The sequence below is a fragment of the Brachionichthys hirsutus genome, chromosome 2 (genome assembly GCF_040956055.1).
Source record: "Brachionichthys hirsutus isolate HB-005 chromosome 2, CSIRO-AGI_Bhir_v1, whole genome shotgun sequence".
Taxonomy (NCBI): domain Eukaryota; kingdom Metazoa; phylum Chordata; class Actinopteri; order Lophiiformes; family Brachionichthyidae; genus Brachionichthys; species Brachionichthys hirsutus.
The window spans coordinates 16048717-16074090 of NC_090898.1; the positions used below are offsets into that span (position 1 = coordinate 16048717).

At 51.9% G+C, this 25374-nt stretch overlaps 5 protein-coding genes across 9 annotated transcripts in view; 1 reads left to right on the plus strand and 4 right to left on the minus strand.

The window, feature by feature from the left end:
• Window positions 1-608: 608 nt before the first annotated feature.
• On the minus strand, window positions 609-9080 carry tpd52l2b (tpd52 like 2b). Of its 4 annotated transcripts, none has more exons than XM_068753879.1 (7): window positions 8869-9080; window positions 7047-7201; window positions 6728-6876; window positions 5705-5752; window positions 4888-4989; window positions 2388-2436; window positions 609-2107 (listed from the first exon to the last, which is right to left on the minus strand). In XM_068753879.1, exons 1-7 carry the CDS (start codon window positions 8885-8887, stop codon window positions 2021-2023), a joined length of 609 nt encoding a protein of 202 aa, XP_068609980.1. In that variant the 5' UTR covers window positions 8888-9080; the 3' UTR covers window positions 609-2020. The 4 variants fall into 4 exon arrangements, with proteins under 4 accessions (XP_068609980.1, XP_068609972.1, XP_068609996.1 ...); XM_068753871.1 differs by having other exon boundaries at window positions 2343-2436; XM_068753895.1 differs by lacking the exon at window positions 5705-5752.
• Window positions 9081-11118: 2038 nt separating this feature from the next.
• On the minus strand, window positions 11119-15846 carry LOC137898930 (tripartite motif-containing 55-like). The gene is made up of 12 exons (XM_068742987.1): window positions 15728-15846; window positions 15207-15446; window positions 14434-14603; window positions 14185-14359; window positions 13940-14035; window positions 13775-13852; window positions 13538-13693; window positions 13422-13444; window positions 13199-13329; window positions 12715-12944; window positions 11748-12377; window positions 11119-11205 (listed from the first exon to the last, which is right to left on the minus strand). Exons 1-12 carry the CDS (start codon window positions 15737-15739, stop codon window positions 11119-11121), a joined length of 2028 nt encoding a protein of 675 aa, XP_068599088.1. The 5' UTR covers window positions 15740-15846.
• A 431-nt stretch (window positions 15847-16277) lies between these two features.
• Window positions 16278-20508, minus strand: dnajc5ab (DnaJ (Hsp40) homolog, subfamily C, member 5ab). The gene is made up of 5 exons (XM_068744620.1): window positions 20377-20508; window positions 18395-18573; window positions 17902-18115; window positions 17644-17815; window positions 16278-17488 (listed from the first exon to the last, which is right to left on the minus strand). Exons 2-5 carry the CDS (start codon window positions 18499-18501, stop codon window positions 17391-17393), a joined length of 591 nt encoding a protein of 196 aa, XP_068600721.1. The 5' UTR covers window positions 18502-18573; window positions 20377-20508; the 3' UTR covers window positions 16278-17390.
• A 152-nt stretch (window positions 20509-20660) lies between these two features.
• Window positions 20661-23611, plus strand: adrm1 (ADRM1 26S proteasome ubiquitin receptor). Of its 2 annotated transcripts, none has more exons than XM_068744599.1 (10): window positions 20661-20743; window positions 21498-21737; window positions 21809-21925; window positions 21999-22200; window positions 22307-22388; window positions 22549-22679; window positions 22816-22950; window positions 23026-23183; window positions 23274-23376; window positions 23472-23611. In XM_068744599.1, exons 2-10 carry the CDS (start codon window positions 21528-21530, stop codon window positions 23564-23566), a joined length of 1233 nt encoding a protein of 410 aa, XP_068600700.1. In that variant the 5' UTR covers window positions 20661-20743; window positions 21498-21527; the 3' UTR covers window positions 23567-23611. The 2 variants fall into 2 exon arrangements, with proteins under 2 accessions (XP_068600700.1, XP_068600710.1); XM_068744609.1 differs by having other exon boundaries at window positions 22310-22388.
• A 114-nt stretch (window positions 23612-23725) lies between these two features.
• The window catches only part of lama5 (laminin, alpha 5), a 36032-nt gene continuing 34383 nt past the window's right edge, over window positions 23726-25374 (minus strand). Inside the window, 5 exon segments of the mRNA XM_068742997.1 lie at window positions 23726-24131; window positions 24210-24332; window positions 24430-24523; window positions 24991-25121; window positions 25200-25359. Coding sequence (XP_068599098.1) covers window positions 23995-24131; window positions 24210-24332; window positions 24430-24523; window positions 24991-25121; window positions 25200-25359 — 645 coding nt within the window. The 3' untranslated portion in view covers window positions 23726-23994.

Here is a 25374-nt window from a genome sequence, read left to right on the forward strand (position 1 = left end):
TGTGTCTTCCTGTATTTATACAGGATGTGACGTCATCAGCAGTGGGCGTCGCCCGCTTTCCTCTAGATTCTGAAGGATGAAAGGTGTCAGAAAATATGATCTTTCAGTGATCTTTTTGTGTGTGGTCATTAATTTATTTTTTTTAGAAGTAATTGTAATAAATTATTATTATCATTACCTGGAGGTCTGCGCTATTTGTAGTTTTTAACAGGAACATTTCTAAATTTAATAAAGGAATAAAGAAAGAATGTCTACTTCCTGTTGAAACTGTCCTTTATCTCGGATTGAACCGTGATTCTCTTGTACTCCAGGTAACGTCTGCGGGCGGGGGGTGGGCAGTTATCTGGCACCCCCTGGTGTTGACGCTGTAAATTCTCACGTTCCTACATCAACGGTTAAATCTATCAGTGACCTGATAAACGCAGCGTAAATGTAGTTAAAGCCGTGACATCATCGCGGCGCCGCGCCCGTCCGTGACGTCACCTGAAACTATTCACCCGAGGTCTTAGTGACGATGACTCCGGGTGCTTCCTCGCTGCACACAAAGGTCCGTCTTGTATTCGGGACACCAACAACAGATCGTTTAGAAACGGAGCCGACGCCGTTCGCTCATTTAAAGGAATGCTTTATTGATATCCAAACATACAGAACAAAATCAAACAGTGTTTTTGATTCCTTCACCATAGTCTTCCCCATCAGATCCCGTTTGATTCTCTACATTAGCCCGTCCCAGGACCAGAACGAGACTCGTTGCTGCGCCCAAATCAAAAGCAGACGAGCGTCCCCCTCAGAGATCCGGGAGAGAAAAGGTTTTGTAACAGATATTTAAATGTTGGCAACAGCTTCTTCTTGGTTTTTTTTTTAAACCAATGGCAAATCATTTCTACAACTTAATCTTTTCTAGTGTCAAACACTCCGACAAACGAAACACGCCCAACAGGAAAACGTCAACGACGACCAAACCAAAAGGAGGAAACGCACTTCGGACACCGGCAGCGAGTCCAGAGCCCGGTTCCGTTTGCTCAGCCTTCCTTTGATTCTCTGCTACTTTATTGGACTAGAGTTGAGTGTAAATCAACGTGGCAGTTTTGACATACAGTTATTTATGGAGAACATTTAACGAGTTCTGATTGGTTGCCGCATGCCCGAAAAAAAGTAGCGGTGCTTTAGTACAAAAGGTTTGGCCTCAAGCATGGGGGGGGGGGGGTTAGCGTGTTCACAGGAGTGTTTGTGTGTTGGCGTTAAGGTGGGGGGACGTTTTAAATCTTAAAGCTAACGGCCCTTCCTTCCATCAAACGCACAAAGAAAACGGAACGCAAAGGGAGTAAGGCCGATAGAGAAGCTCGAACCGGGAGGCGAAGGGTTAAAGAGCTTTCAGAGCTTCCAGAGCGCCGTCCAGCTTGCGCTGGAACCAGATCAACCGTCCCGGTTCAGCAGACTGGCCCGAGCCCCCGCAGCGTCTGAGTTAGCTTAGCCTCGCCGCCACCAATAGCAATATATTTATACATATATATATATTTATATAGAGATAAAAGTTATGTAAAAACGCTATGCAAAGCCGTGTAAAATAGTCTTAATACAAAATGGTGTAAGGTTTGTTTTTACATCCTGGGGTGTTTGTAGGCCGAGACCTCGTCGTCTTTGTGGTCGCTAACTGATGAGCATGCAGCAGTGGTGGGTGAAAGACGGGTGCCCCCCCCCCCCCCCCCCAGTGTAACCACAAACCCCAAACCTGCTCACAAGGCAGAGCTGTGAAGGATTAAATCACGACGGGCCTCTTTCAACGCCTTAAGATGAGAAATGAAGGGCGGAGATGAAAGGAAAAAGAATCAAAGTCTGTAAATTAGCAGCGCGGCGGCGGCGGGACCGGCGCCGTGGCGTCCTTCGCCTCCACCCGTCGTGAGAGGCCAGTCGAGAGGCGGCGGGTTCCAAACGGCAGGCTGACTCCATGTGAGGCGTTAACAGTACAGTCTCAGGTCGTGAGGAAGGTCGGCAGCGAGGAGGGAGGGAGGGAGGGGCTTCAGAAAGGCGGGTTCTCCTGAGTGGGCGTGGTCTCAGTTGGGGAGTCGACGGCGTCTTCGTTTCCTCTGGGGCCGACGACCTTTCCCTGAAGGATAGAGAGAGAGAGAGAGAGAGAGAGAGAGACATTATTGGTCTCCAGCTTTCATTCGGCTCACTTCCTGTTTGGAGACAAACACCTGCAGTCAAACTGGACCGCATTCTGGACCCGGCAGGGATTCAAGTCGAGACCCAAGTCCAGCTCAAACAGGAAATGACTTTGTACCGCATCCAGATAAAACTACAGCAGGACATGGGTTTAACGCGCCGAGCAAGAAACACACCGTCAGGAACGCCGGCGGATCCGGATCCACGTCGTCCAGACTCACCTTCAGGTTCCCCACCTTGTCCTCAAATGACCTGAAGGTCGTCGAGTTCCTGCAGAACAGAAGCGTAAAGATACTCAGACAGGAAACAGGAAGTAACGTAAAGTCTCTCATCTGTCACCTCGTGACAACACAGAGTTCAAATCTCGTCAAGGTTCAGAATACTTGACATGCAACAAGAACTTTATCACAACTTTCTTCAAGGAGAGACGTTTCAAGTTTAAAAAAACGTTCTCCTCCTCCTCATCATCATCATCAGCAGACACACGACAGACAGGCAGCTACAGGTGCGCTACAGGTAGGCAGGAAGTTACTTTACCTCATGGCGGGCATACTTATCGAGTGTCGAATGGAATAGTTGCTACTTTGTGAGCATTAAAGAGAAGAGACACAAGTGCAAGTGTTAAAAAGCGACACAAGGCAGCGCAGCCGAAACAGTCGCGTGTTCTTTAAACCGAAATACGCTCATCTGAAGACGTTTTTCGCGTCTCGGAATATTCTCAAATGTCTCCTAAAGAAAATGTCGGCAACACTTCATTAATATTCAGTCTGGAGGAATTTATGTTTATTCTCTGGTGACTAAACAAATGCCACCGATTAATTAATTAAAACCACTTCCTGAATAATATCTGGAATTAGAGCGAGCCCTTTGTAGAAATCCAGGCGGGCCTCAAAGGCTCAGATCATCACATGGTGGCGGTGGCTCATTCTCGCCACTAGAGGGCAGTGTTTTAATCCATCTTCAGCAATTTGACTTCATTGAAAACAACCGAGACAGACGAGGAAAGTAAAAATGATTCGGTTTCAAGCTAACGTGTTCGCTAGCTCGGAGGCTAGTCGCTCGTTTGGTCGCGGCGTCGATGCAGAATCTTTTTATGAATTAGGAGCGTTCCAATAACGTCAAACACAACTACACCATTATTAATTAAAAAGTAAAATAAAGTGTTGCTATAGCTTCCTGGTTCGAGTTTTAACATAATTAAAAGTAAAAGCTGATGTGTGGAGAAAATACATTCAGGCATTCTATGGGAGTAAAATAATTAAGGATGAAAAAAAGTTTTATTGTCCATAAATGCTTCAAGTTAACTCTTTGAGTGCCGTTCACGTCGAAAGGCTTTTTTTTTTTTTTTTTTAACTCTGACATTGAAATCTGCCTCTATTCAACGACCAATAACTCCGGATTTTTTTTTTCTGATGAAAGAAGATAATTTAATCTTTCATTTAGTAGGTTCCGGCGTTTATAGTCATAGTAAAGAATATTCCGGAAAATCGCTGGTAAATGCAAGGAAACTGGGGCACTGAAAATGGCCGGCACTCAACGAGTTAAATGCAGCTCAAAGCAAAATTCACATGATCAGAAGCAACGATGGGCGGAGCTTAATCTCCACGTTGAGTTGGAACTCTTGTTAATCTTACCTAAAGGAATTAGAGAACGGCAGCGCTCTGCAGGTCAAACCAAGGCAGCAAAAAAAAGAAGGAGAGAGTCTGAGCCACGAGAAGCAGGATCAGGATACAAACACGCAACAGGGACACGCAACAGGGACGCGCAACAGGGACGCGCACCAGGGACACACACCAGACGCACAACAGCGACGCGCAACAGGGACACGCACCAGACGCACAACAGCGACGCGCAACAGGGACACACACCGGACGCACAACAGGGACGCGCAACAGGGACACGCAACAGGGACGCGCAACAGGGACGCGCAACAGGGACGCGCAACAGGGACGCGCAACAGGGACGCGCAACAGGGACGCGCAACAGGGACACGCACCAGACGCACAACAGCGACGCGCAACAGGGACACACACCGGACGCACAACAGGGACACGCAACAGGGACACGCACCGGACGCGCAACAGGGACACGCAACAGGGACACGCACCAGACGCACAACAGGGACATCACCAGCAGAGCAAAGCAAGACTCAAACTCAACCACGTTGACTTTGCTAGCTAGCATGCGGCTAATGTACATCTGAGTATTCTGGTTTTAGAAAGTCATTATTGATTTTTTTATTTTTATTTGCCCAACACAGATTTTAGCAACACAACCGGCCCCGAAGGCTGGAAGACAAAGCAGAGCTTTATCGGAGCTACCGCGGCTAGCCGCTGCTACAGATGGAGTCATGCGTAGCATATAAACAGAAACACAATCAGTGAGGGAGGATTCTAAAACGACGCACAAGGACAAGCAACGTGCAAACAGGTGGGTTAGCATGACGCGCAAACACCAAACGAACTGGATCGCATTGAGCCACAACAGGCTACGCTACATGTTAGCGTAGCATAGCGTCACGGAATCGATTTGCTTTCCAGCGTCGCCCTTTCACCACACAGGAATATTGCTACGAGGCTAGCGTCGGTGCTAGCGTACAAACCAGCGGCTGACGGGATGGAATTTAACATCTGGAAGTTTGAAGTGAAAATAAAGCGCGACGTGCGACTCAGGGTTCGTTCTTGCAGCCCCGCCGAGCGCCGGTCGCCTCGGAAACCATACCTCATTTCTCCCAGTCTCTTGCCGATGGCCGTGCCCATCGTGGAGAGCGCTGCACTGGTCTTCATGCCCGCTTGGGAAAGGGTCTCCTGAGTCTTCTTGTACCTGTACAGGAGGAAAGGGGGGGTGAAAGAGAAGGACAGAAGGGAATGAAAAGGAGGTGTGGGAAGAAGAGAATAAACGAGCGGAGGATGTTAGCGAGGACAGAAGCAGCAGGTGAGCGCGTGACATCACCGCAAAAAGGAAAACCCAAAAACCCCAAAGTTCCACCAGGGTTTCCGCGTCTGGACGTTACGGCCTCCGACCTTTATTTAACCTTTCCATGAGCCCGTTGTGGTGACGTCACGCCTCGCTTAACGCTGCACCGAAGCTGAGCTGTGATTAGACTCGTCAAAAAAACGATGATCAAAGGACCCTTTAATCAACTAGATTAATGACGACCATCAGCTGATAGCCGTCAGCCCTGATGGAGGCGTGGCCAAAAAGACACGCCATTATGAGTACAAATAAAATATATATGCAGATTAGCAACACACACGAACGAGTCCATCAACAGTCGCTGAGAAACAACAACAACGGCGTTCCTTTGACTTTTAAATGATTATATCCTCAAGTCTTGCTTCTTTTATTCGCAAAAACGGGCAAAGAAGAGATCAATGGTGAGAAGGACTGTTTCAGGACGAAGGACCCCCCCCCCCAGATGTCACCAAACCAACGCAAATCTACAGCAGCAAAAACAACAACAGGACAACAGAGGACGGAAACGGAAAAAGGTCAACGACACCCAGGAAACAAAGCAAAAAGAAAAGGTTCAACTCACACTTCAGAGTGGGCAATGTCATCCAGAGTGGCAGAGGCCGACAGATATCTGAAGACACAACAGCAGGACAATGATGCAGGGAAGACTCAGTCGAGTTCAGCAGAGGCAGGTCCAGACAACGGCCCTCGTTACCGTAGAAACGGGACGCTTTCCTATCAGATCATTTTCAAGCTTCAACGCAGACGACCGCGGAGGTTCCCTCCGTCCAGAGGACCGCCCTCAGACACGACGAGGCACGGACTACACAAAACCACACAAAATATCAGCCGAGGTGATTGGCTCGAATCCTTTTATGGATTATTGATCCCGGAACAGCCGAACTCCACCGGCAGCTCCGAGACAGAAGGAGCATCCGGACGGAGCTCAACACGGTGAAACAGAACCGAGAGGAAGACGAGGAGGACATGTAAAAAAGACAACACCCGACGATCAAGAGGAGGAAGAGATCAAAAGGGAGAACGTAAACGTGTACACAAACAGAAAATAAATACGACCGTGTACTGAACAAACAGCAGAAGCACTAAAGTATCGAGTAACAGTAAAACGCTGATTCATGCTGCGGGGGGGGGTCAGAGCTGATCCTGGGTCCACCAGAACCGGTTCCTCAACTTCAAAGGCAGAAAATAAAACCTGCACTGAACAACAAGACAGACGTAAACGCCGCCCGCGTTCATGCTAGAGGCCTCGACTGGTCGCATTAGCATGATGCAGGAAGCGAACGCGTCCCAGACGGCGGCGGGGGGGGGCAGCAAACGGGAGGCACTCACAGATCCAAACTGGAAATTCTCCCGTAGCTGGGAAACAGAGGCAGGGAGGGAGGGGTCCAACTAAGGGGGTCAACCGGAGGACCCCCCCCCCCCCAACGGAACTAATGGAGGCTAGCTCCTGTTAGCGCTTTAATTTAATCGGCAACGCCGTCGTATCTACAGCAACGCTTTGGTTCCAGAGGGCGTTCCTTTGATGGCCGGCAAAGAAACGCAAGGCCCCGATTGGCCAGCCGGCTCCGGCGGACTGACTACTCACGCGTTGGACGTCTGGACGTCCTGCCAGCTCTTGCTGATGTTCTGCTTGAGCTCGGTCAGAGGGCTGAGGCCCAGCTTCCTCTTCAGCTCCGCGGCGTGCCTCTCCTTGGCGGAGAGAACCTGACGCAAGGTGTTGATCTCCTCCTCCACCTGAAACGCGACCATTAAAGCCGATCACTGAAATGGAACGCCGCCCGTCGTTGCCATAGCAACGGGCGAGTTTTAAACTAAATGAGATTATGTTAAAGCCAATTCATCCGAGGAGACGGAAACACGGGCACGAATGTTCCGTTAAATTAATCCGGAACACGCCGCGCTACCTTGGTGAGCTCCGCGTGGAGCTCCTCGGCCTCCTCTTCGGTCAAACCAGGAGGAAGAGGGCCGGCAGAATTCCCCACCGCTCCCTCCATGGGCGTATCGGAGAGGCTTTCTGATTGGTCCACAAGTCCCTTGTTAGGAGAGTTCAGGTTGATATCTGGAGGCGGGACGAAGAGGGCGGCAATGAGGCGAGGAAGTTTATCGCGGGCTAGCAGAGGGGCTAACGAAGACGAGACCGGGAGGCGTTTGGTTTCTGCATCGACTTCACGAACACTGAGGCGGCAGCCGTGGGGAGGATGAGGAGGGTGAGGAGGATGAAGAGGGTGAGGAGGGAGACGCCGCTGGACGGAGATAACGGCGAGGAAACCCGAGGGAAGCGCTCAGCGTCTCGCCTTCTGACAACAGGAAGTCGACTGGAAACAATGAAATGAAATGTGGCGGCCGTGGAAGCTCGGCGGAGTCGGAACGGGCAGACGGGACGACGGCGCCGGGCCAAGAATAGAACGCCGACATCAGAACCGCACCGTATTTATTCAGTGGGCGAGTCCAGCATGAAATGAAACTCACACAGACACGCCCAGCGGCGTGGGGGGGGGGCTGTGAACCTTACACAACTGATCTCAGATCATTAAAACGGTTCTAAAAACACACATAGCTGGTGACCCTGAGATAACACCCCCACGCCGGTGGGTCAGAGGTCCTGCCCCCCCCCCCCCCCAGTCCCGGGTCATCTGCTCTCACCGATCAGAACGCGCTCGCCATCGAGCTGGTCCAAACACTGAGACAATTATCGCCACGCCTTTTACACACAACCTCGTTGCTGCTCCGCATCCTGCTAATAATCAAAGTAACAACTTATTCCGGAGCGCTCGTGTATGAAAGCGGAAAATCAGCACGACACAAGCCCCGGGAGCGACATCCGGGACAGATCGGCGTCCTCCGCTAAGTGCAGCGCTGGAGGAAGAGACAGACAGGATTCTAAATACCGAATAAACTTTAACATCTTTTTTCCTCCTAAAAAACAAAACCGTCATATTTTCTTTAGGTAGACCCTTTCACAAAGGAATGTCAAGTAAAATCAACAAACTATACACCAGAGATCACAACATTTAAACAGAATCACGAGTATTTGATCCTCCCGTGTTCCAGCTATTTATTATTTATCTGCTAAAAGGCTTCCGTCGATTCGGCTGAGACAGCTGTCTGATCAGCTGACCGAGCAAAGAGCTGCCCGGTGATCGATACAGACGATGATTGAGCAGCGGCTGATAAACACGGAGCTAAATTAGCTCCAAGCTAATAGCATGTTCAGCAAACCTGCATGCGATTAGCTGGGAAGGCGTAAACCGAGAGCCGGAAGCTGCTTCCGCGGTTTTGGGAGGCGACCAAAACAAACCGGTCGCACTTCCGTTCCGCCCTCCGGTTAACGCGAGACGTCCGAGATACGGATTCTGATCAAAGTAGTTCCGTTTACTTCTTAAATTAATCTCAGCCGCACCGAAAGGAATCGCGTCGCGTCCTGAAGCTATTCAAGCTAACGACAGTCGCAACGCGACCCTACTTCCGGTTTCTCTTCACCGAGTCACGTCGCTGTGATTCGGGAACGGGGCCTGCCTCGACCTCACGATCGGCCTCAATCGTCATCATCGAGCCCGAAGTCACAAAGAACCGAATAACAGTAACGGCGCGTTATTGATTAGTTGACCGTATTTCGATTTAACCGAAACATTCGCCGATTTCTACCCCTTTCTGGAACTGACGTAAGCTATGTGCTAACTAGCTAACTCACAACCTCTAGCTCGCTAAGCTAACCATCAACGTTACCTTGACCCGCGGGATCCATGGCGTCGTAGAGACAAGGGAAGAAGGCCCCTTTGTTCCGGGGTAAACTCGGTTGGTGTTTGATGCGGATGGCGGAGAAGTTCCGAGTGGTTCCCACCCGAAACGCGAAACCTTCCTGGTTCAGCGACTTGCTCTCTGCGGGTGGAAGTCGTCGACAGGCGCAGCCAGTTCAGCTAAATCGAGTCCGTGAAGCTAGCCGGAACCACCCCGTTGAATCCGGGGAAGAATTTCAAAGTAAAAGTAATGTGATGGCTCACGATCAAAAACCCCTTCATCGATCCCTCTCTCATCCGTTCAGTGGTATCAGTTTGACGTTCAGAAGAGTAAATCAATTCTGCAATGAAACGTCAGCAAAACCCTTTCTTGTTCCGCACTAATGGATACGTGTATTTACTGAAAGTAAAAATAAAAGTCTGGTACTATAAAATATAATTATTACAAAAATATGAGCAAAATATTAACCTTCACCAGGAAGAGACATTTGTGCATAAAAATCCAGTTCTATATAAAACATTCAAAATAGCCTCCTCTCAACAGGAAGTTGAAGTCGGTAATGCTGTTTCTCTTTCCGGCGTAGGCAAATGACGTCACACAGACAGCCATTTGTTTTCTGTCGTCGGTTTACATTTCTAGGTATTTTGACACAAAAACTTTGGGTGAAAACCAGATTTGTTTAATTTGTAAAATGTATCAGACACACAAAACATTAACATTTTAAAAATCTCTCAAAGTGCTCCAATAGATGCAGAAAAAGCTGCTGATTTTCTAAAATAGGCCAAATGTTTTTCTACCTTATTGAGTCAATGAGTCAAAGTAAAGTAATACAAACGTGTACATTAATCTTATATTTGTATTCAGTTATTACAGAATAATAAAGGGAGCAATAAGTAAACCTAATATATTTAATTTAAATTTTAAGAAATATAATCAGTAATGTATATATAAATTTAAGTTACATTTAAGTTTTTGAATCTATTTGGATTGAATCAACATGATGGGAAAACAGGTTATTAAATGTGATTGTTGTGTAATTAAACTAGATGGAAGCGTTACACTCATGTAAAATACATATATAAAGTGTTTTAGATGTGTTTGGGTGTATTATTACTGCTACAGCTAACAGTGCGTCGACATCTGACGTCTATAATTCTACAATTACTAGTAAAAAAAACATGTAACTTCAAATAAAAAACAATCTTCTGTTTAAAACAGAAACAACAGAACAAAATCAACTTTTTGTCCACAGGGACAGACTCTGTTTACCCGAGACACAGATCCAGAGCACTAATCCGGATGTAATCCAAGCTCACGGCGAGTTTAGTTTAAACCGGATGAATGTTTAGAACAAAAAGCTTTTATCTTTCATCTAACATTTCCAGCGGCTTCTGTCGAGTCTCTACTTCTTCTCCTTCGGCGCGTTGAGCCAGGAGAAGCAGAAACTGTTTCGACGAGGAGCCTCGGCGAAGGAGGACGAGGAGGTGGAGGGAGGAGGCGCAGGATTCCCCGTCTCGGTCGCCATCTGGGCAGGCAGTTTGATGAGAATAAAAAATGTTGGTGACGTCAGATTAAAATCACTTTGTAAATAAAATAAGAGAATAAGGTCAGTTGTAAATAAAGTTATTTGACATCATTGAAGATTATGGAAGGTCCCTTTGGAAAATATTTCCTGATTTAATCTTCGCGCACACACATATATATAAACACAGTTCTTATTAAAGTAGGAAGAGTAAAAATACTTATTTTGAAAAAAGATCATTAAAGGATGTCTTAAAAACATTTAATTACTTCCTTGTTTTTATTGAAAACTTCATGTTAATATTTACGTGTATTATTTAGGTTTATTTGCGTGGAGATCAGGGACGATTACTGTCATTATACACTCCTACCACAAGGTGTCAGCAGAGGCGAGGTCAAACAGAATAATAGATTTAACTGTTTCCATTTCAAACTAAATGATTAATTCTTGTTTTATTTTGACTTCTATCCCTTTGAATTCCTTCTCTATGGTTCAGGTAAAATAAGTTACAAAGAAAATCAATAATTTATTCTCATATTGTCGCAATAACAGCAGCAGGACTGCAGGGCTGGTAGTAAAAACACCTAAATCTGGCACAGTGCGGCAGAGCTTTTCAAAATAAAAGCGTCAGCGCTTCCAGGTGGGGTCAGCGGGTGGGTGGGTGTACCTGAGCGGCGCAGCAGTGAGGGTGGGCGGGTGCGCCTCCGGTCGGTGTTTTACGTGCATATGAAGCAGCCGACGTAAACCCAAAACCTCTGCAGGACGGCCAGGAAGGCCAGCAGGTAGAAGAAAAGAGCGAGAGCCTGATGGGCGAGAGAGCGGTGGAGGAGGAAGGGCGTGGCAGACACACACAGAGGAGGGAGAGGATGGAGAGATGAGATCAAAAACAGAGAGAGAGAGAGAGAGAGAGAGAGAGCAGCGGACAGAGTGGGGAGATGAGCGGGCGGGAGGAGAGGGATGGAGAGATGCAATGAAAGAGTGCGACGTGGAAGGAAGGAAAGAAAGAGGAGTCCCAGGTAGGCGGATCGACTCGAGTACTGGCAGGAGTGTAATACTGCAGTTTATTACGGCGTAAAGCAGATCAGGCATACTTTAAGATGACCCCCCCCCTTTAAATTTAACATTTTGAAATATTGAAATGTCTTTGTTGTAAATTTTATTTTCCTTTTCTCGTTTTCAGATTGAATCGTGACGATGATGATAAACTCCTCTCTCCTTCCTGTCCTCCTTCGTCCTCAGAGGAGACGACGACACAAAAGACAAACGAAGACGAGCCGCCGCCCCCCCCCCCCCCCCCCCCCCCCCGACGATGACCACGACGAAGATGACGTCGGACCACACTGACCTGCAGGGAGTCCATCTGTCCGTCCTCTCGCTTCTGTGTGAAAGCAGAGGAGCCGGTCGCACCCAAACCTTCTTCCTCCAGCTCCGACCCACGTCCATCTTCGTCATTCTGCTCCTCCTCCTCCTCTAATCTCCCGTCGCTGAGCTCAAAGTTGACGGCGGTCCCGTTTCCTGTCCCAGACGTCCCCTCTGGTGGCGTGGACTGAAAACCACATCCTACAAGACCAAAACTGTCCCCTGGGACACGCGCCCAGCCCTGCAAGCCCTCCTCCTCAGGCTCCTCCTTCTCCACAAGCTCCTCCCCCGCCATCTCTTGCATTTGGGGAACAGGTGTAAACCCTAACTGTTCTTCGTGAGGAAGAGGCTGCTGGTTCCGGGTCTGGTTCCGGGTCTGGTTCCGGGTCTGGTTCCGGGTCTGGCTCCGCCGCTTGTTGGGCTCAGCCGGGGTTTGGGCCGTAGCCGGCTGAGGTGACCCTGGGCCACCGACCTCTGGAGGGACCTCTGCAGGCGTCGGCCTGGGCTTGTACCAGCTGGGAAAAAGCATGACAACCTGCTCCTCCTCCGACTCCTCCTCCGACTCCTCCTCCGACTCATCACCGCGCTCTCCTACTGGCTCCTCCCCCCATTCAGGCTGATATGCGGAGGAAAGCAGTTAAAAGCCGACGTGGAAGCATTCAAACCGCCACCGAGAGTATTCAGTACACGTTGAGAGTGTGTTCTTAACTGTAAGCCCCGCCTTTTAAAGGAACAGTTCGCCTGAAACCAAACTCTCGTCTTTATCCGCACGCGTGAAAGTGGGTGGAGCTTCTAAACACGGGAATCATGTCCGAAGCTTCACAGCGAGTCCTCTCATCGACGGGGACTTGTTTAAAAGCAGATGTTAATTTGGGGGAACTGTTCCTTTAAAGCGAGCCCCCCCCCCCCGGCGTGGTTCTGAACCTGTTGTGTGCTCATTCCCTCCGGATCACAGACGGGTTCTTCTCTGGGGTCTTCACATCCATCTTCTTCCTCCATACTGTTCTTCTCACGGGACCCTTCATCACTCGCGTCCTCGGCTTCGGCCTCCAGAACCGGCCCCCTGGTCTGTACCGGTCTACCGGTGGGTGGGATTCTAGCTCCTTTGTGGGGGGGTCCGGTTCTATGTTCTGGACGGGGGGCTCTGGTGGTTCTTCCGGTTCTTCGGGAACATCCTCCACGGCTGCAGAGACACGAGTATCTCAGTAGGAACGGTTCAGACAGCGGAGCCCAACATGTCGTCACACCTAAAACCATCAGTCCCCTGATTGGCTGAGCCTCATCGCGTGACTCCGCCCCTAGAATCTGGATCTCATTATTAGTTTTCACTAACGGTGCTTCTCCTCAGGATCCAGATCAGGAACTTCAGGAGACACATTTGCTTCCTGACTCCCCAGCCCTGATCCAGTTGGACCCCCCCCCCCAACCCCCCCTCACCTGTGAGGAAATCGATGCCTCTCAGCGCCCCCTCCTGCCGGCTGAAGTCACACCTGTAGCGGCTCAGGCGCTCGTATCCGGGTTTCAGCGTCTCGGCCGGGCAGGAAGCCGCCGCCGCCGCCGCCGTGACCCTGAGGAGACGGGGAGGAAGGAGGAAATGGCTGAAGATGGAGGAACAAGCTCCTCCCACGCGTCCCGACAGGAGTCTGGCGATGAAACTCACTTCTGGATGAGCTCTCGCGACCCCTGAGGGCAAACAAAGGATTCAGATTCAGTCTCAGCCCGAACCTTCAACGTCTACGAGTTCCATCGCCATGGAAACACCCGTCAGAAACACACCTGGACGAAGGCCGCCACGTCCGCCTCCTCCATGCTGCCCACCGCCGTCTCCACCAGCTTGCTGCTGGCCGCCACGCTGTCGCCGTAGCAACGCACCAACATCTGGACGCGGCCCGTCTTCTCCTCCTGCTCCGAGCTGATTCGCTGAGTCAGCGCCTGCGTGGGGGGGGTGGGGGGGGTGAGGACTAATCCTTTACATTTGAAGCGTGCGGCTCAAAAGACGTCTCGCCGTCCCACCGTCTGTCTCTCCCCCAGGACGGAGGAGACGCGGCGGATCTTCTCACAAACGCTCTGCTTCTGGGCCCGACTGTTCTCCTGCAGGAGGAAACAGGTCATGAGCGCACACGCACGCTCACGTGCACGTGCACGTGCACGTGCATGTGCACGCACGCACACACGCACCTCTATGCTGCTGCAGGTCTCCTCCAGCTCATTGATCAGAGTCTGGATCTCGTGGTTGACCCCCACCAGAGATCTGACCTCTTCTCTCAGCTCTTCCTGTCCAAACGAAAAGAAATGAAAAGTAGCGCCGCCGCTCGATGGAGGGTGAGGAGGGTGAGGAGGGCGAGGAGGGTGAGGAGGGCGAGGAGGGTGAGGAGGGTGAGGAGGGTGAGGAGGGCGAGGAGGGTGAGGAGGAGCGTTTTTACCTTCCGCTGCTGGCAGACCTCCGCCAGGGGGGCCACCTGACAGGACTGGTGCGCCCCGAACACTTTACACAGAGAGCAGGTGGGGAGCTGACAGGTGAGGCAGTAGATGTTGACCTTCTCACCTTCGTGGCGCGAGCAGGTCACCTGAGCAGGGGGCGGCGGGGGCGGGGCGGGGCTACACGGGGAGGACAAACATCAGGCCTCCCTTCGGATCTCGTTCACGTCGCCTCTCGCCTCGCCTCGCCTCACCTGGCGTCGTTTACTTCCTGCTTGTAGACGTCCAGGATGTTCTCCACCAGCAGGTTGCGCTGGAGGCCGTAGACGCCGTGGCGGTCCAGCAGCACCTCCTGTCTGCAGGACGGGCAGCGGAAGCGGCTGCTGTTCACCAGCACGGTGGTGCGAGGCTGGAACAGGGAGGGCTGGGCGGAAGGTCAGAAACAACACAGGTGCATGCTGGGACTTCAGCAGTGAGTCACCGGTGGAGAAACCGATTCTGAACGCCTCTGAGGGTGGAGTCAGCGCTCCGGGCTGCCCCCCCCCCCCCCCCGTTCACCATTTGTTATCGCCCTCGGTCGTTAAGGACGGCGTGTTGCCACGCAGGAGACAAGCGAGCAGAAGGCGGATGGATGAAGAAAAGGTCAGCGGGTCAAAGCGTCCTGAAATAGTGGCCTGTAATAAGCCTCAGCTGCTGGGGGGGGTCGGGGGGGTCGACGGGGGAGGAGTCAGACGGAGAGCGTCTGTTTCCACACAGCCTGATGTTTCACTGAGATTTCGCAAAAGGTCGCCATAGTGAGCGTGACCCTGGGGGGAGGGGCCTATTGGGTTTGCGTACCATGTGCACACATAACACACGTGTATGTGATGTGATGCCCCGACCCCCGACCCCCCCATGTTCAATGAACAAGGTGACTGTGCAGGAGAGAGAACCAGCGGGGCATCCATCTTATTTTAGACATAGTTAATCCACTGCACACACGCGCACACGCACACACACGCGCGCACACACACACACACACACACACCTGGTACAGCTCGTTGGCACACTTCCTGCACAGGTTGTGCTGGCAGGGAAGGATGACCACGGGTTTGTTGAACAGCTCCAGACAGATGGGACAGATCAGCTGTTTCTGCAGCATCGCCAGCGCCGCCTCCTTCTCCGGCCCCGCCCCCAGCCCCGCCCCCGGCCCCGCCTCCGTGCCCAGCAGGCACATCCGCCCGGTCAGCATCGACGTGGCCGCTCCGCCGAACTTCACCTCCTCCTGCTGACACCGGATTGATGGAACGAGCTCACCGATCGGTGCCAAAAACCGAACTGTGCACGTGTGTGTGTGTGTGTGCGCGTGCACAGTTTGGTTTGTTTAGCATTTTGTTTAGCAGCAAAAAAGCGACTAAAGCGCCAACACAATCCTGATCCTGGTTCAGCATTGGTGCAAACGAGACGCGCCTGACCTTTAAAGGGAGCTCTCTGATTGGTTCGATTCACGCCATGCCTCAAACACACCTGAGCAACGGAACCGCCCCCCGCTGGGTTGTGTGTGCTCACCTTTCCGTCCATCTGGGGGGAGGGGGCTGGACTCGGACGGTCTCTGACGTCAGGTCGTTCGGGTCAAACTAAAAACCAGCGAGCCGCCGGGTCCTTCTGGACGACCTCCTCTTCCTCAGTCTCCTCTTCCTCCTTCGCTCATCCAACACTCCATTCGTCTTTCTCTGCAAACGTACTGCCTGAGTGTTTGTTCGCAGCTTCCTCTCATGCGTTGGGGGGGGGGGGGCTGATACGACTTGGGGAGGGGGTTCAGGTTTCAGCCCAGTGCCTCTGCTGCCCCCCCCCCCCACACACACACACACCATATCAGGCAGTGGATGGCATGCGGACAGATTAAGACCACGGCAGCCGAGCTCTTTCTACAGTTACACACAGGAGGCCTCTTAAAGGGGACTTCGCAAAATGCATTTCGGCGTTCCACAGAGCAGCTGTCTCGGTCCCCTTTTTTTTCTTTCTTAAATAAAGCTTTGATTTGAGTTTAACCGAGACGAGACGTTATTCTATTCTAAATAATTTACCAGTCAAATAAATCCACGGTGAGAAGAGAGGATCTGAAGAGAAACATTTATTTTACATCGTTGCATCAGGAATATTTCTTTGTGTGCTTTAAACAAATAAACTCTACACATCTACGTTTTGTGCCAATGAATATTCAGCAGGTCTAAAATGCCGTACATCTCAACAAACAGCTATTTCTTTCAAATTAATTATTCAATAAACAACACAATATCATCTCGCTGCTACGTTCACCCTTAGCTGGGCTGTTTTCATTTATGTTGTTTCGTTACTTGTTTGGTCAGTAGATTATAAACCCGAGAGTTTCATTTCATAATATGAAGTACAAAGTGAAATTGGATTTAAAGAAAATGCCACAGGCTTCATGGGGCCAGAAAAAAGCTGTTTTTAGTATAAAACATACGTTAGAGCTCGTTTTAGCTCTTCTTTTGGCCTCATATTGAATTTAAACAGCCGTTAAAATGAAGCCACAGATTTATTTCTTTTACGTCTAGCGATATTTATGAATACTCAGAGTAAATCAAAGAAAACAGTGAATAAATTATGTTCCGTTAAGCGTTTATCGAATTCACACAAACAAACAAACAAACAACGTTCCGGTGTTTCCTCCTAAAGCCGAGGCAGAAACGATAAACGACTAAAGAGACGTCCGTCGTCCGGAGGGAACGACTCTCCAGCCGAATCGTTCATCGTTTAATCTACAAACTACGAACAAACCAAGACTGGATCACCGGCGTCCTTCCGTCGTTAACAACACAAATGAAACACAACCAGCAGAACAACGACAACGACAACGACGACAACGACATCTACATCCGTGTAGTTTCTCACAAAACAAACTGAAAACTATGGACAGAGGCTCGACGAGAAGAGGAGGGGTCACTAACGCATCATCGTCTGATGATGATGATGATGACGCCTGAATAACACTGCGGCATGAGGAAGAGGAGGATGAAGATAAGGGTGGCTCCGCTGTCTGAACGTTCCTGCTGAGATGCTCGTGTCTCTGCGGCTGTGGAGGACGTTCCTGGAGAACCAGAAGAACCACCAGAGCCCCCCCCGCCCAGACGCGTGCGTGCGTGCGTGTGTGTGTGTGTGTGTGTGTGTGTGTGCGCGTGCGTGTGTGTGCGTGTGTGTGTGCGTGCGTCTAGTACGCTTCGGTTCTGTAGCTTTGTCGGGCATCGGAGGTGAGCTGGGTGGTTTCTGTGGCGGAGGACGGCTGCATCACGATGGGCTCACTGCCATCTGGGGAGGGGAGCGCACACACACACACACACACACACACACGCGCGCACACACACACACACACACACACACACACACACACACACGCACACACATTAACACAGAGCCGACCGTAGACACACAGAGAGCACCTTTAATCCCGCCCCTGGCCGCACCCCTCTCGTCGGCGCTCATCTGGGCCTCCAGGTCCTCGGGGGACACGTAGAACTCGGGCTCCGGGTCCGCCGGCGGCCGGGGTTTACATTTCCCGCAGCAGCAGTTGCAGCAGCAACACAAGCAGCAGCAGCAATAACAGCCCGTTGCCAGGCAACAGAAGGCGAACAGCGCCTGAGGACGGAGAAGCAGAGCGATCCGTCGATGACGCGTCCAAACCCCAACCGGGCCGGAGCCCCCCCCCCGTGGGTCCGCCGTACCTTCGCCCACCAGCTGGACAGGACAAAGTAGGAGTTGACGTTCTCCTCCCCGAACTGCTCGGCCACGTAGAGCCCCAGCGAGCCGTACTTGTCGTAGATGTTCTTCTTGGTGGCGTCGCTCAGGATGGAGTGGGCGTTGTTGATCTCCTTGAACTTCTCCGCCGCCTCCGGGTTGTCCGGGTTTTTGTCCGGGTGAAACTTCAGCGCCAGCTTCCTACGAAAGGACGACAAGGATGGTCACGCTTCCCTTTCCAAGAAAGAAGGGAGAAGTGACGTCACATTAAAGTTGTTTTCCGAAGCCTCTGGCTCCCTCCAGTGGCTGACAACATCAGAAAATAAAATCTAAAATCTAAATGCGGGTTTAACAGAACAGAACAAGCAATATGCCGAACCTCCAGCTGATATCGTCCAATCACAGACCGGGGATCAAATCAAAACGCAAACATAGTGTCGATTTCTAATCTTGCGTACTTGTCGATGTATTTGTACACACCTGTAACATTTCTTGATGTCCTCCGTCGTAGCGCCCTTGTCGACTCCCAGAACGACGTACAACGATTCTCCAGACGTGGAGAGAGTTCTCTGTCGCTGCTGCTCCATGGCCCCCCCTCCCCCGCCCCAAGTTCTCTCTCTCTCGTTCCTTCGCTCCCTCGCTCACTCAGCCTCTCTCACCTGCCAGGTAAAAGAGGACGAAAACGCTAAATAAGCCGAATCCGATCCGAACCTCCTCCGTCGCGCTGGAGGCGGAGCTACACGTCTCGTCCTTTATTTCTATGGTTTTCTGCGATTTAAAGGTGTGGAGGAAGAGGAAGGATTAGATTAGAGGAACAGGCAGGAGGCGGAGCTAGAAGGTTAACGACAGTTCATCTACCTCGTGACACGGTTGTTCCACCTACCAAAACCGAAACTCTCTGGTTAGCAGTGGAGTGAAAGTAGTTCAGAGCTGGAAGCTCCACCCACTATGACATCATCAGAATGACCACACACAAACCAGCGTCCGTCCTGTTTTCTCTCTTTCTATCATCGAATGATCCCTCCATCCATCTTTCACCGCCCTTCCTTTTTATTCTGTCTTCACGTCCTCATTTTCTGTCAATCATCATTCTCTCTTCCTCTTTTCTTTACGTCTTCATCGCTGTTCTTTTCTTTCCTCCCTTCTCCAAACACCATCTTTGTGAGAGTCGCATACGTTTCTCTTCCTCTTCTCACGGAGAGCAGACAGAAGAAAGAAGGGATAAAACCAGGGTGAGGAAGAGGAGAGCAATGTTTCGGGAGGAAGGAGCCCGCTGGATGTCGCACGGTTCCGTGTGACCCACGATCACATGACCGTCCTCCAGACTCACGCCTGTTTCATGGTGAGTTTCACGCTGGTCAGACGAAGCAGCTGATAAATCAATAACCGGCTTCATCGACGAAAGCAGAATAAAACCGATCTGGAACCTAAACCTGGAACAGAAGACATTTGCTGTGAAAGATAATCCCTCGGGAGTCTTCTTCGTTGGTGCCACGGCGGCGACGGTAATCTCTCCCGGTCGGCTAGCTCGGCGTGACCCGATTTGATTCGACGGGATTTTGTACGAGTCGCTGGACCCGAGCTGAATGACGTCACAAAAAAAAAAAAGGCGGTTAAAGTTACCCGTCAGGTTCCAGTGGGTGAAAACGCGCACGCCGTGCACGGATAATAACGGCAGTCAGGAATTAGGTGTGGCTTAACTCGGGCTACCCGACCAGACCGTTTAAATGTCGGCGTTTTATCATTCATCAGAGCAGAACCGGATCAAGAAAAGGATAGTTGTGGCTGATCATCACTTATTGATCCTTTATAACACAGAAGAAAGCAACAGAAAAGAGAGACTTTTAAAACGGGACAAAATCAAGTCCAGTTTTAATAACAACATGTTTCATCTGAGTCCGTCACTGCTGAATATCGGTGTCAATGGAGGACTGGGAGTTGTAGTCAATTATAAACCAGTCCGGCGATCAGAGGCAAAGAGATCAAAGGCTACCATAGAGATGTTCTCCCACAGCCAGCCAGCAAAAATGAACGGAACTACAACTACTTGATTCTCAAACGGCCTGACTGTTTAGCCGACATGTTGTGTAAATCGTCTGCAGGAGAAGCGGCACCTCCGACGCTCTGGTTTTAGCTTCGCAGAGCACAAATCCGGATTTAAGCCGCTCGCTGCGTTACTCGCTCCCGACTAGATCAGGCAGGCTGTACCCGCAACAGAGAGACAGGACGCCCGCGGGGACGAGCCCCGTCTCCCGCTGTGTCCAGAGAACACAGGTCGGCTCGAGAATCAACCCGGTTACAGCGGATAATCTCCAGGCGTCGCATCAAAGGAACGCATCCATGTTGGTTAGCCAGTTATTAGCTTAGCTTAGCATAGTTTAGCCCGCATTTAGCTCGCTAACTAATCCGAGGGCAGCGAAACTGACTAATGCTAGCTCGCTCGCTAACTCAAAATGTCTTACCTTTCTTCCAATTCCGGACAGTTCCGGCCTCCGTTTTTCTTTACGTCAAGCGTGACTCGGTTTCTATTTTACTCGCATCCCAGCGGAGCGTTGCTTTCCGCCGCTAAAAGCGTTCAGAGGAGCCGCCGAACCGTACGAGCAGCTAGCAGGGAGCGAACTGTCAATCTGCGACGGGCGAACGGTCGCGCGGAAACCCTGCGCTCGTTCCCGCTGAAGGAGCGCGCGCGGAAACCCTGCGCTCGTTCCCGCTGGAGGAGCGCGCGCGCACCACCCCCCGACAGGAAGTGAGAGCACAGCACGGAAATCAGTTCGGTTGCAAAGACGAGAAAAACGTCTTGTTGTCCAAATTCTGCTGACTCAACTTCAGGTATTTTACACAAAGTTGTTCAAATGTCACTGAAAGTTAATCGATATGACATTTTTTTTTATTACCGGTACTTTAGCTCGCGGTTAAAAATGCTGACCCTGTCTGTTGAGCTAAGTCATTGGTTAACGTTAGCATCGATGGCAAGCTCCGTACCCGAGCGGCGATAGCTCGCTGCTAGCTGGTTAGCTCGCTGCTAGCTGGTTAGCTCGGTTATGAAAAGTCTTTGCGACAAAAAAAAAAAGAGCACCGAAACTTTTAACATCGGGCGAACCAGACATAACATGTACGTTTAAATCTAAATTGGACGAAACAAGATCTAAAATCGTTTTCAATTAAACGCACAAAGCAGTTAGCTATAGCATCGAGCTAACTGACGAAGTTCACGACACTTTTTTTTTTAAAGAAGTTTTGACTTTGCCTATTTCCGGTGGAAAACTTGGTTCTTGGTTCTCATGGCATCTCGAACTGATTTCTGACACCGCTCACATGTTTAACATTTAAATGTGTTATTCTTAAAAGATTAATACATGTTATTACTTAAACATTAGTTATTACTAAAAGACAACTCCTGTTGTAGTTTCTAGTTTTGATTTATTTTAGTAATCCAGCCATAATCCAACAAACAAACAAACACAAGTGAAACATGACCTCCTTGAAGGTGGTTCTAGATCTAGAATGGTTCCACTATTTTCCTGTTAATGGTTCTTTCCGATTGTAAGAAAGCTTATTCACGCTAATCTCCTGGCATTTCTAGTTTTCCTTCAGATTCCACGGCGTTCTAAAGATGTCGTCGGGCGCCCTCTTCCCGAGCCTGGTGACCGGCTCCCGAGGAAGTTCTAGCAAGTACCTGGTGGAGTTCCGTGCTGGGAAAATGACCTTGAAAGGGAGCACGGTGACGCCGGACAAACGCAAGGGTTCCGTGTACGTCCAGCAGTCTGACGACTCCCTGATTCACTTCTGCTGGAAGGACAGGACGTCGGGCAACGTGGACGACGTGAGTGAATTATTAACGTCGCGATGAGAATATATTACAATCCTGGGATCTTCTTCCTTTCTGATTATCAGGACCTGATCATCTTCCCCGACGACTGCGAGTTCAAGCGGGTGAATCAGTGCACGACGGGACGCGTCTACGTCCTGAAGTTCAAGGCCGGATCCAAGAGGCTGTTCTTCTGGATGCAGGTGAGGAAGATTTATCTGCACGGTGATCTGGAAGCCGAGGCTCCGCCTCACAACCGGTCTCTGAATCCATCAGGAGCCAAAGACCGACAAGGATGACGAGTTCTGCCGCAAGGTGAACGAGTACCTGAACAACCCCCCCGCCCCCGGGGCGGCGGGCGGCGGCGGCCACGAGCTGTCGGCCCTCGGAGGAGACGGAGGGCTGCAGAACCTGCTCGGAAATATGAGCCACAACCAGCTGATGCAGCTGATCGGACCGACGGGACTGGGGGGGCTGGGTGAGCCGTTTCTACGACCCCCCCCCCGCCCCGGATCCGCGGCATGACGGGAACAGCGTCGTAGAATAATCAGGAGTCCGTTTTTGATTTGGTTTGTTTGTCCAAGGAGGCCTGGGAGCGCTAGCGGGACCGGGACTCGCCAACCTGCTGGGGAGCGGGGGCGGAGCAACCAGCAGCTCGTCGTCCAGGTGAGTCGGAGCGAGCACGCACGCACGCACACGCCAGTCACACACACACACGCACACACACACACACGCACACACACGGGCACACGCACACACACGCCAGTCACACACACACACACACGCCCGCCTAGAGTTCTATTAAAACACGCTCTGTGATCCACAGCTCCCGTAGCCAATCGGCTGCAACTCCTTCAGGCGGAGCCCCCAGGCAGAGCTCCGCCCAGGCCCCCACCACCCCTGTGACTCCCGCTGCTTCAGCCGCCCCCCCGGCTAGCGTGGCTCCCTCAACGCCAGGTACGCCCCCCCCCCACCAGAGAGAGCAGGCGGCGTCGATCCGCCTCTCGACTCAGACGGGATGTTAAATCGTGTTTTTATTTTCACCGCTTGAACGCACCATCGCTGCATGACCCCCCCCCCCCCCCCCGTGCAGCCTTGTCTCAGACCCCGGTGGTCCCGGCCGCCGTCGGCAGCCCCCCGTCCCACCAGCCCATCCAGCTCAGTGACCTCCAGAGCATCCTGGCCACCATGAACGTCCCGGCTTCAGCGGCGGCTCAGGGGCCGGCAGGTCGGTGGCAGACGTGTGACCCCCCCCCCCCCCCCCATTCATGAGCGTGACTAACGGCACTCCTCCGCCCTCTAGTGGACCTGGCCAGCGTCTGCACCCCAGAGATGATGGCCCCCATCCTGACGAACGCCGAGGTCCGGCAGAGGCTCCTCCCGTTCCTCCCCAGTGGAGAAAGTTTACCTCAGAGCGCCGAAGAGATCCAGAACACGCTCAGCTCGCCGCAGTTCCAGCAGGTAGGAGAACCCGGAGAACCCGGAGAACGTTCAGCGACAGGAAGCCGCTCGTACGCGGGGGCGGGGTCTGACTCCGGGTCTCTCCTTCAGGCCATGAGTATGTTCAGCGGCGCCTTGGCCTCCGGGGAGCTCGGCCCCCTCCTCAGCCAGTTCGGCCTACCAGCAGGAGCCGTGGACGCCGCCAACCGAGGAGGTGAGACAAACAAACGACCCCCCCCCCCCCAACCGCGGGAACCGAGCCGAGGTCCGGTCTCAAAGCGTCCCTCTAATCCAGAGCGTTCTCTCCAGACGTGGAGGCGTTCGCCAGAGCGATGCAGGGCAGCAAAGGAGACGCCAAGGAGGAGAAGAAGGAGGAGGAGGAGGAGGACATGAGCCTGGACTAGAGCGCCGAGTCCCAGCCGAGTCCCAGCCGAGTCCCAGCCGAGTCCCAGCCGAGTCCCAGCCGAGGACGTCTTCCTGTTGCCCGTCTTTCTTTTAGGCAACGTTTCCGTTTCTCTGTATTTACGCATCAGATCACGCTAATAAAGAATCACACCAGGAGAAATGTGTATGAAAAGCTGTATGTAGAAATACATTTACATCATGGGGGGGGCGAGGGGGGGGGACCTTATTCTGTGTGAGATAGAAAATAAAAAAAGTGTTCAGATTACATACGAGCGTCGCTCGTGTTTGGGTCTTGTTACGTATTTAAATGAGTTTGTGACATCACAACATTCTGTTGTTGAGACCGAATCGATGATAGGTAATAAATATTACCTGCATATTTAAATTAGCTACGATAACACGACGCCCGCCGCGTGGTGCGTTCGCTCTACATGGGGGGGCAGCCCCGCGTCCCCACGGCGCCGTGGACCGCGAGCGGTTCGGACAGCGTGGCGGGACGGTGGTTGACGGTCAGCCGGCGGATGCAGCCGTGGAACGCAGGAGGACCGGAAACGGTGGCGCCATCTGGTGGACACGGGGAGCATTTATGACTTCGACCGTTCAACACAATAGTCGACGGTTCCCAGGGGGCCGTGGACTCACCGGGCGCCCCTCCCAGGTAGACGGTGTGTTTGCCCCCCGGGGGGCGGCGGCTCTGCTTGGGGCCGACGCTGTGCTCGCTGGCCGCGTCGACGTGGAGCTGCAGGACGTTGTTCTTCTTCACCACTGGAGACACGCGGGGGGGGGGGGGGAAGTGACATCATTAGCTCAAAGTCAGGGCGGGGCAACAACAGCGATGGCGTCCGGAGGGGCGGCGACTCACCTGCGACGGTGTGCCAGTGTCCGTTACATAAAGGCTGTTCAGGCGTGAAGGAGGCGGAGAATACACCTTTACCGCCGTTGATTGAGACGGTCACCTGCACACGCACACGCACGCACGCACACACGCACAAAACACACACACACAAACACACGCGCACACACACGCACACGCACGCACAAACACACACAAACACGCACACGCACGCACAAACACGCACACGCACACGCACGCACACACACACATGCACACACACAAACACGCACACACACGCACAAACACACACACGCACGCACACGCACACACGCACGCACAAACACACACAAACACGCACACACACACACACACGCACAAAACACACACACACACGCACGCACAAACACACACAAACACGCACACACGCACAAACACACACAAACACGCACACACACGCACGCACGCACACACACACACACATGCACACACACAAACACGCACACACGCACACACACACACACAGGCGTTTTTAGCCCGCCTTGTGTCACACACACGGATTTGAGTCTCTGGTTGGAGGCGGAGCCTCACCTCTCCCTGGCTAAGGAACAAACTCAGGTGTTGCTCAGACGACGTCCCAGCATGCAACAGCAGCCCAGAATTGGAAATGGGCCGAACCTCCATCTGGATTTCCAAGTCCCGGCCCGGCGCCACAACCGCGTCTGCAGGGGGGGGGGGCCTTCAGTGACGACCGGAGAGGGACTCGAGGAAAACCAAAGAAGAAGAGCGGCGACGCCTACCTAATGCGATGTGTCCTCCCTGGCCAGAGAAGTACGCGCCGGGCTGCAGGGGGTTCTGGAAGCAGGGCACCGCCCCCTGGCTGTGAGTGGGGCTTCCTGCAGGGACCTCGTTCAGCATCAGGTCCCTGATGCAACCGACGAACCCGCCAGAGGCCGAGGTCTGAAGTTCAGAACG

Bases quoted from the DNA above. Each gene is read 5' to 3' on its own strand.
- tpd52l2b (XM_068753871.1), bottom strand. The intron at 2,437-4,887 runs GTATGGTTTCCG...TCTGTTCTGCAG, and splicing joins AAGAGACTGGGAGAAATGAG to GAACTCGACGACCTTCAGGT. The intron at 2,108-2,342 runs GTGTGTTTCTTG...TCTATCCTTCAG, and splicing joins ATCCGCCGGCGTTCCTGACG to GGAAAGGTCGTCGGCCCCAG.
- LOC137898930 (XM_068742987.1), bottom strand. The intron at 12,945-13,198 runs GTGAGGGGGGGT...GTGTCTCTGCAG, and splicing joins AGGCATCGATTTCCTCACAG to CCGTGGAGGATGTTCCCGAA. The intron at 12,378-12,714 runs GTGATCCGGAGG...TCCGCATATCAG, and splicing joins CCCCAGAGAAGAACCCGTCT to CCTGAATGGGGGGAGGAGCC.
- dnajc5ab (XM_068744620.1), bottom strand. From the start codon at position 18,501: ATGGAGCAGCAGCGACAGAGAACTCTCTCCACGTCTGGAGAATCGTTG. The intron at 18,116-18,394 runs GTGTGTACAAAT...GTCCTTTCGTAG, and splicing joins GACATCAAGAAATGTTACAG to GAAGCTGGCGCTGAAGTTTC. The intron at 17,816-17,901 runs GTACGGCGGACC...CTCCGTCCTCAG, and splicing joins TGTCCAGCTGGTGGGCGAAG to GCGCTGTTCGCCTTCTGTTG.
- adrm1 (XM_068744599.1), top strand. From the start codon at position 21,528: ATGTCGTCGGGCGCCCTCTTCCCGAGCCTGGTGACCGGCTCCCGAGGA. The intron at 22,389-22,548 runs GTGAGTCGGAGC...TGTGATCCACAG, and splicing joins ACCAGCAGCTCGTCGTCCAG to CTCCCGTAGCCAATCGGCTG. The intron at 22,951-23,025 runs GTCGGTGGCAGA...TCCGCCCTCTAG, and splicing joins GGCGGCTCAGGGGCCGGCAG to TGGACCTGGCCAGCGTCTGC.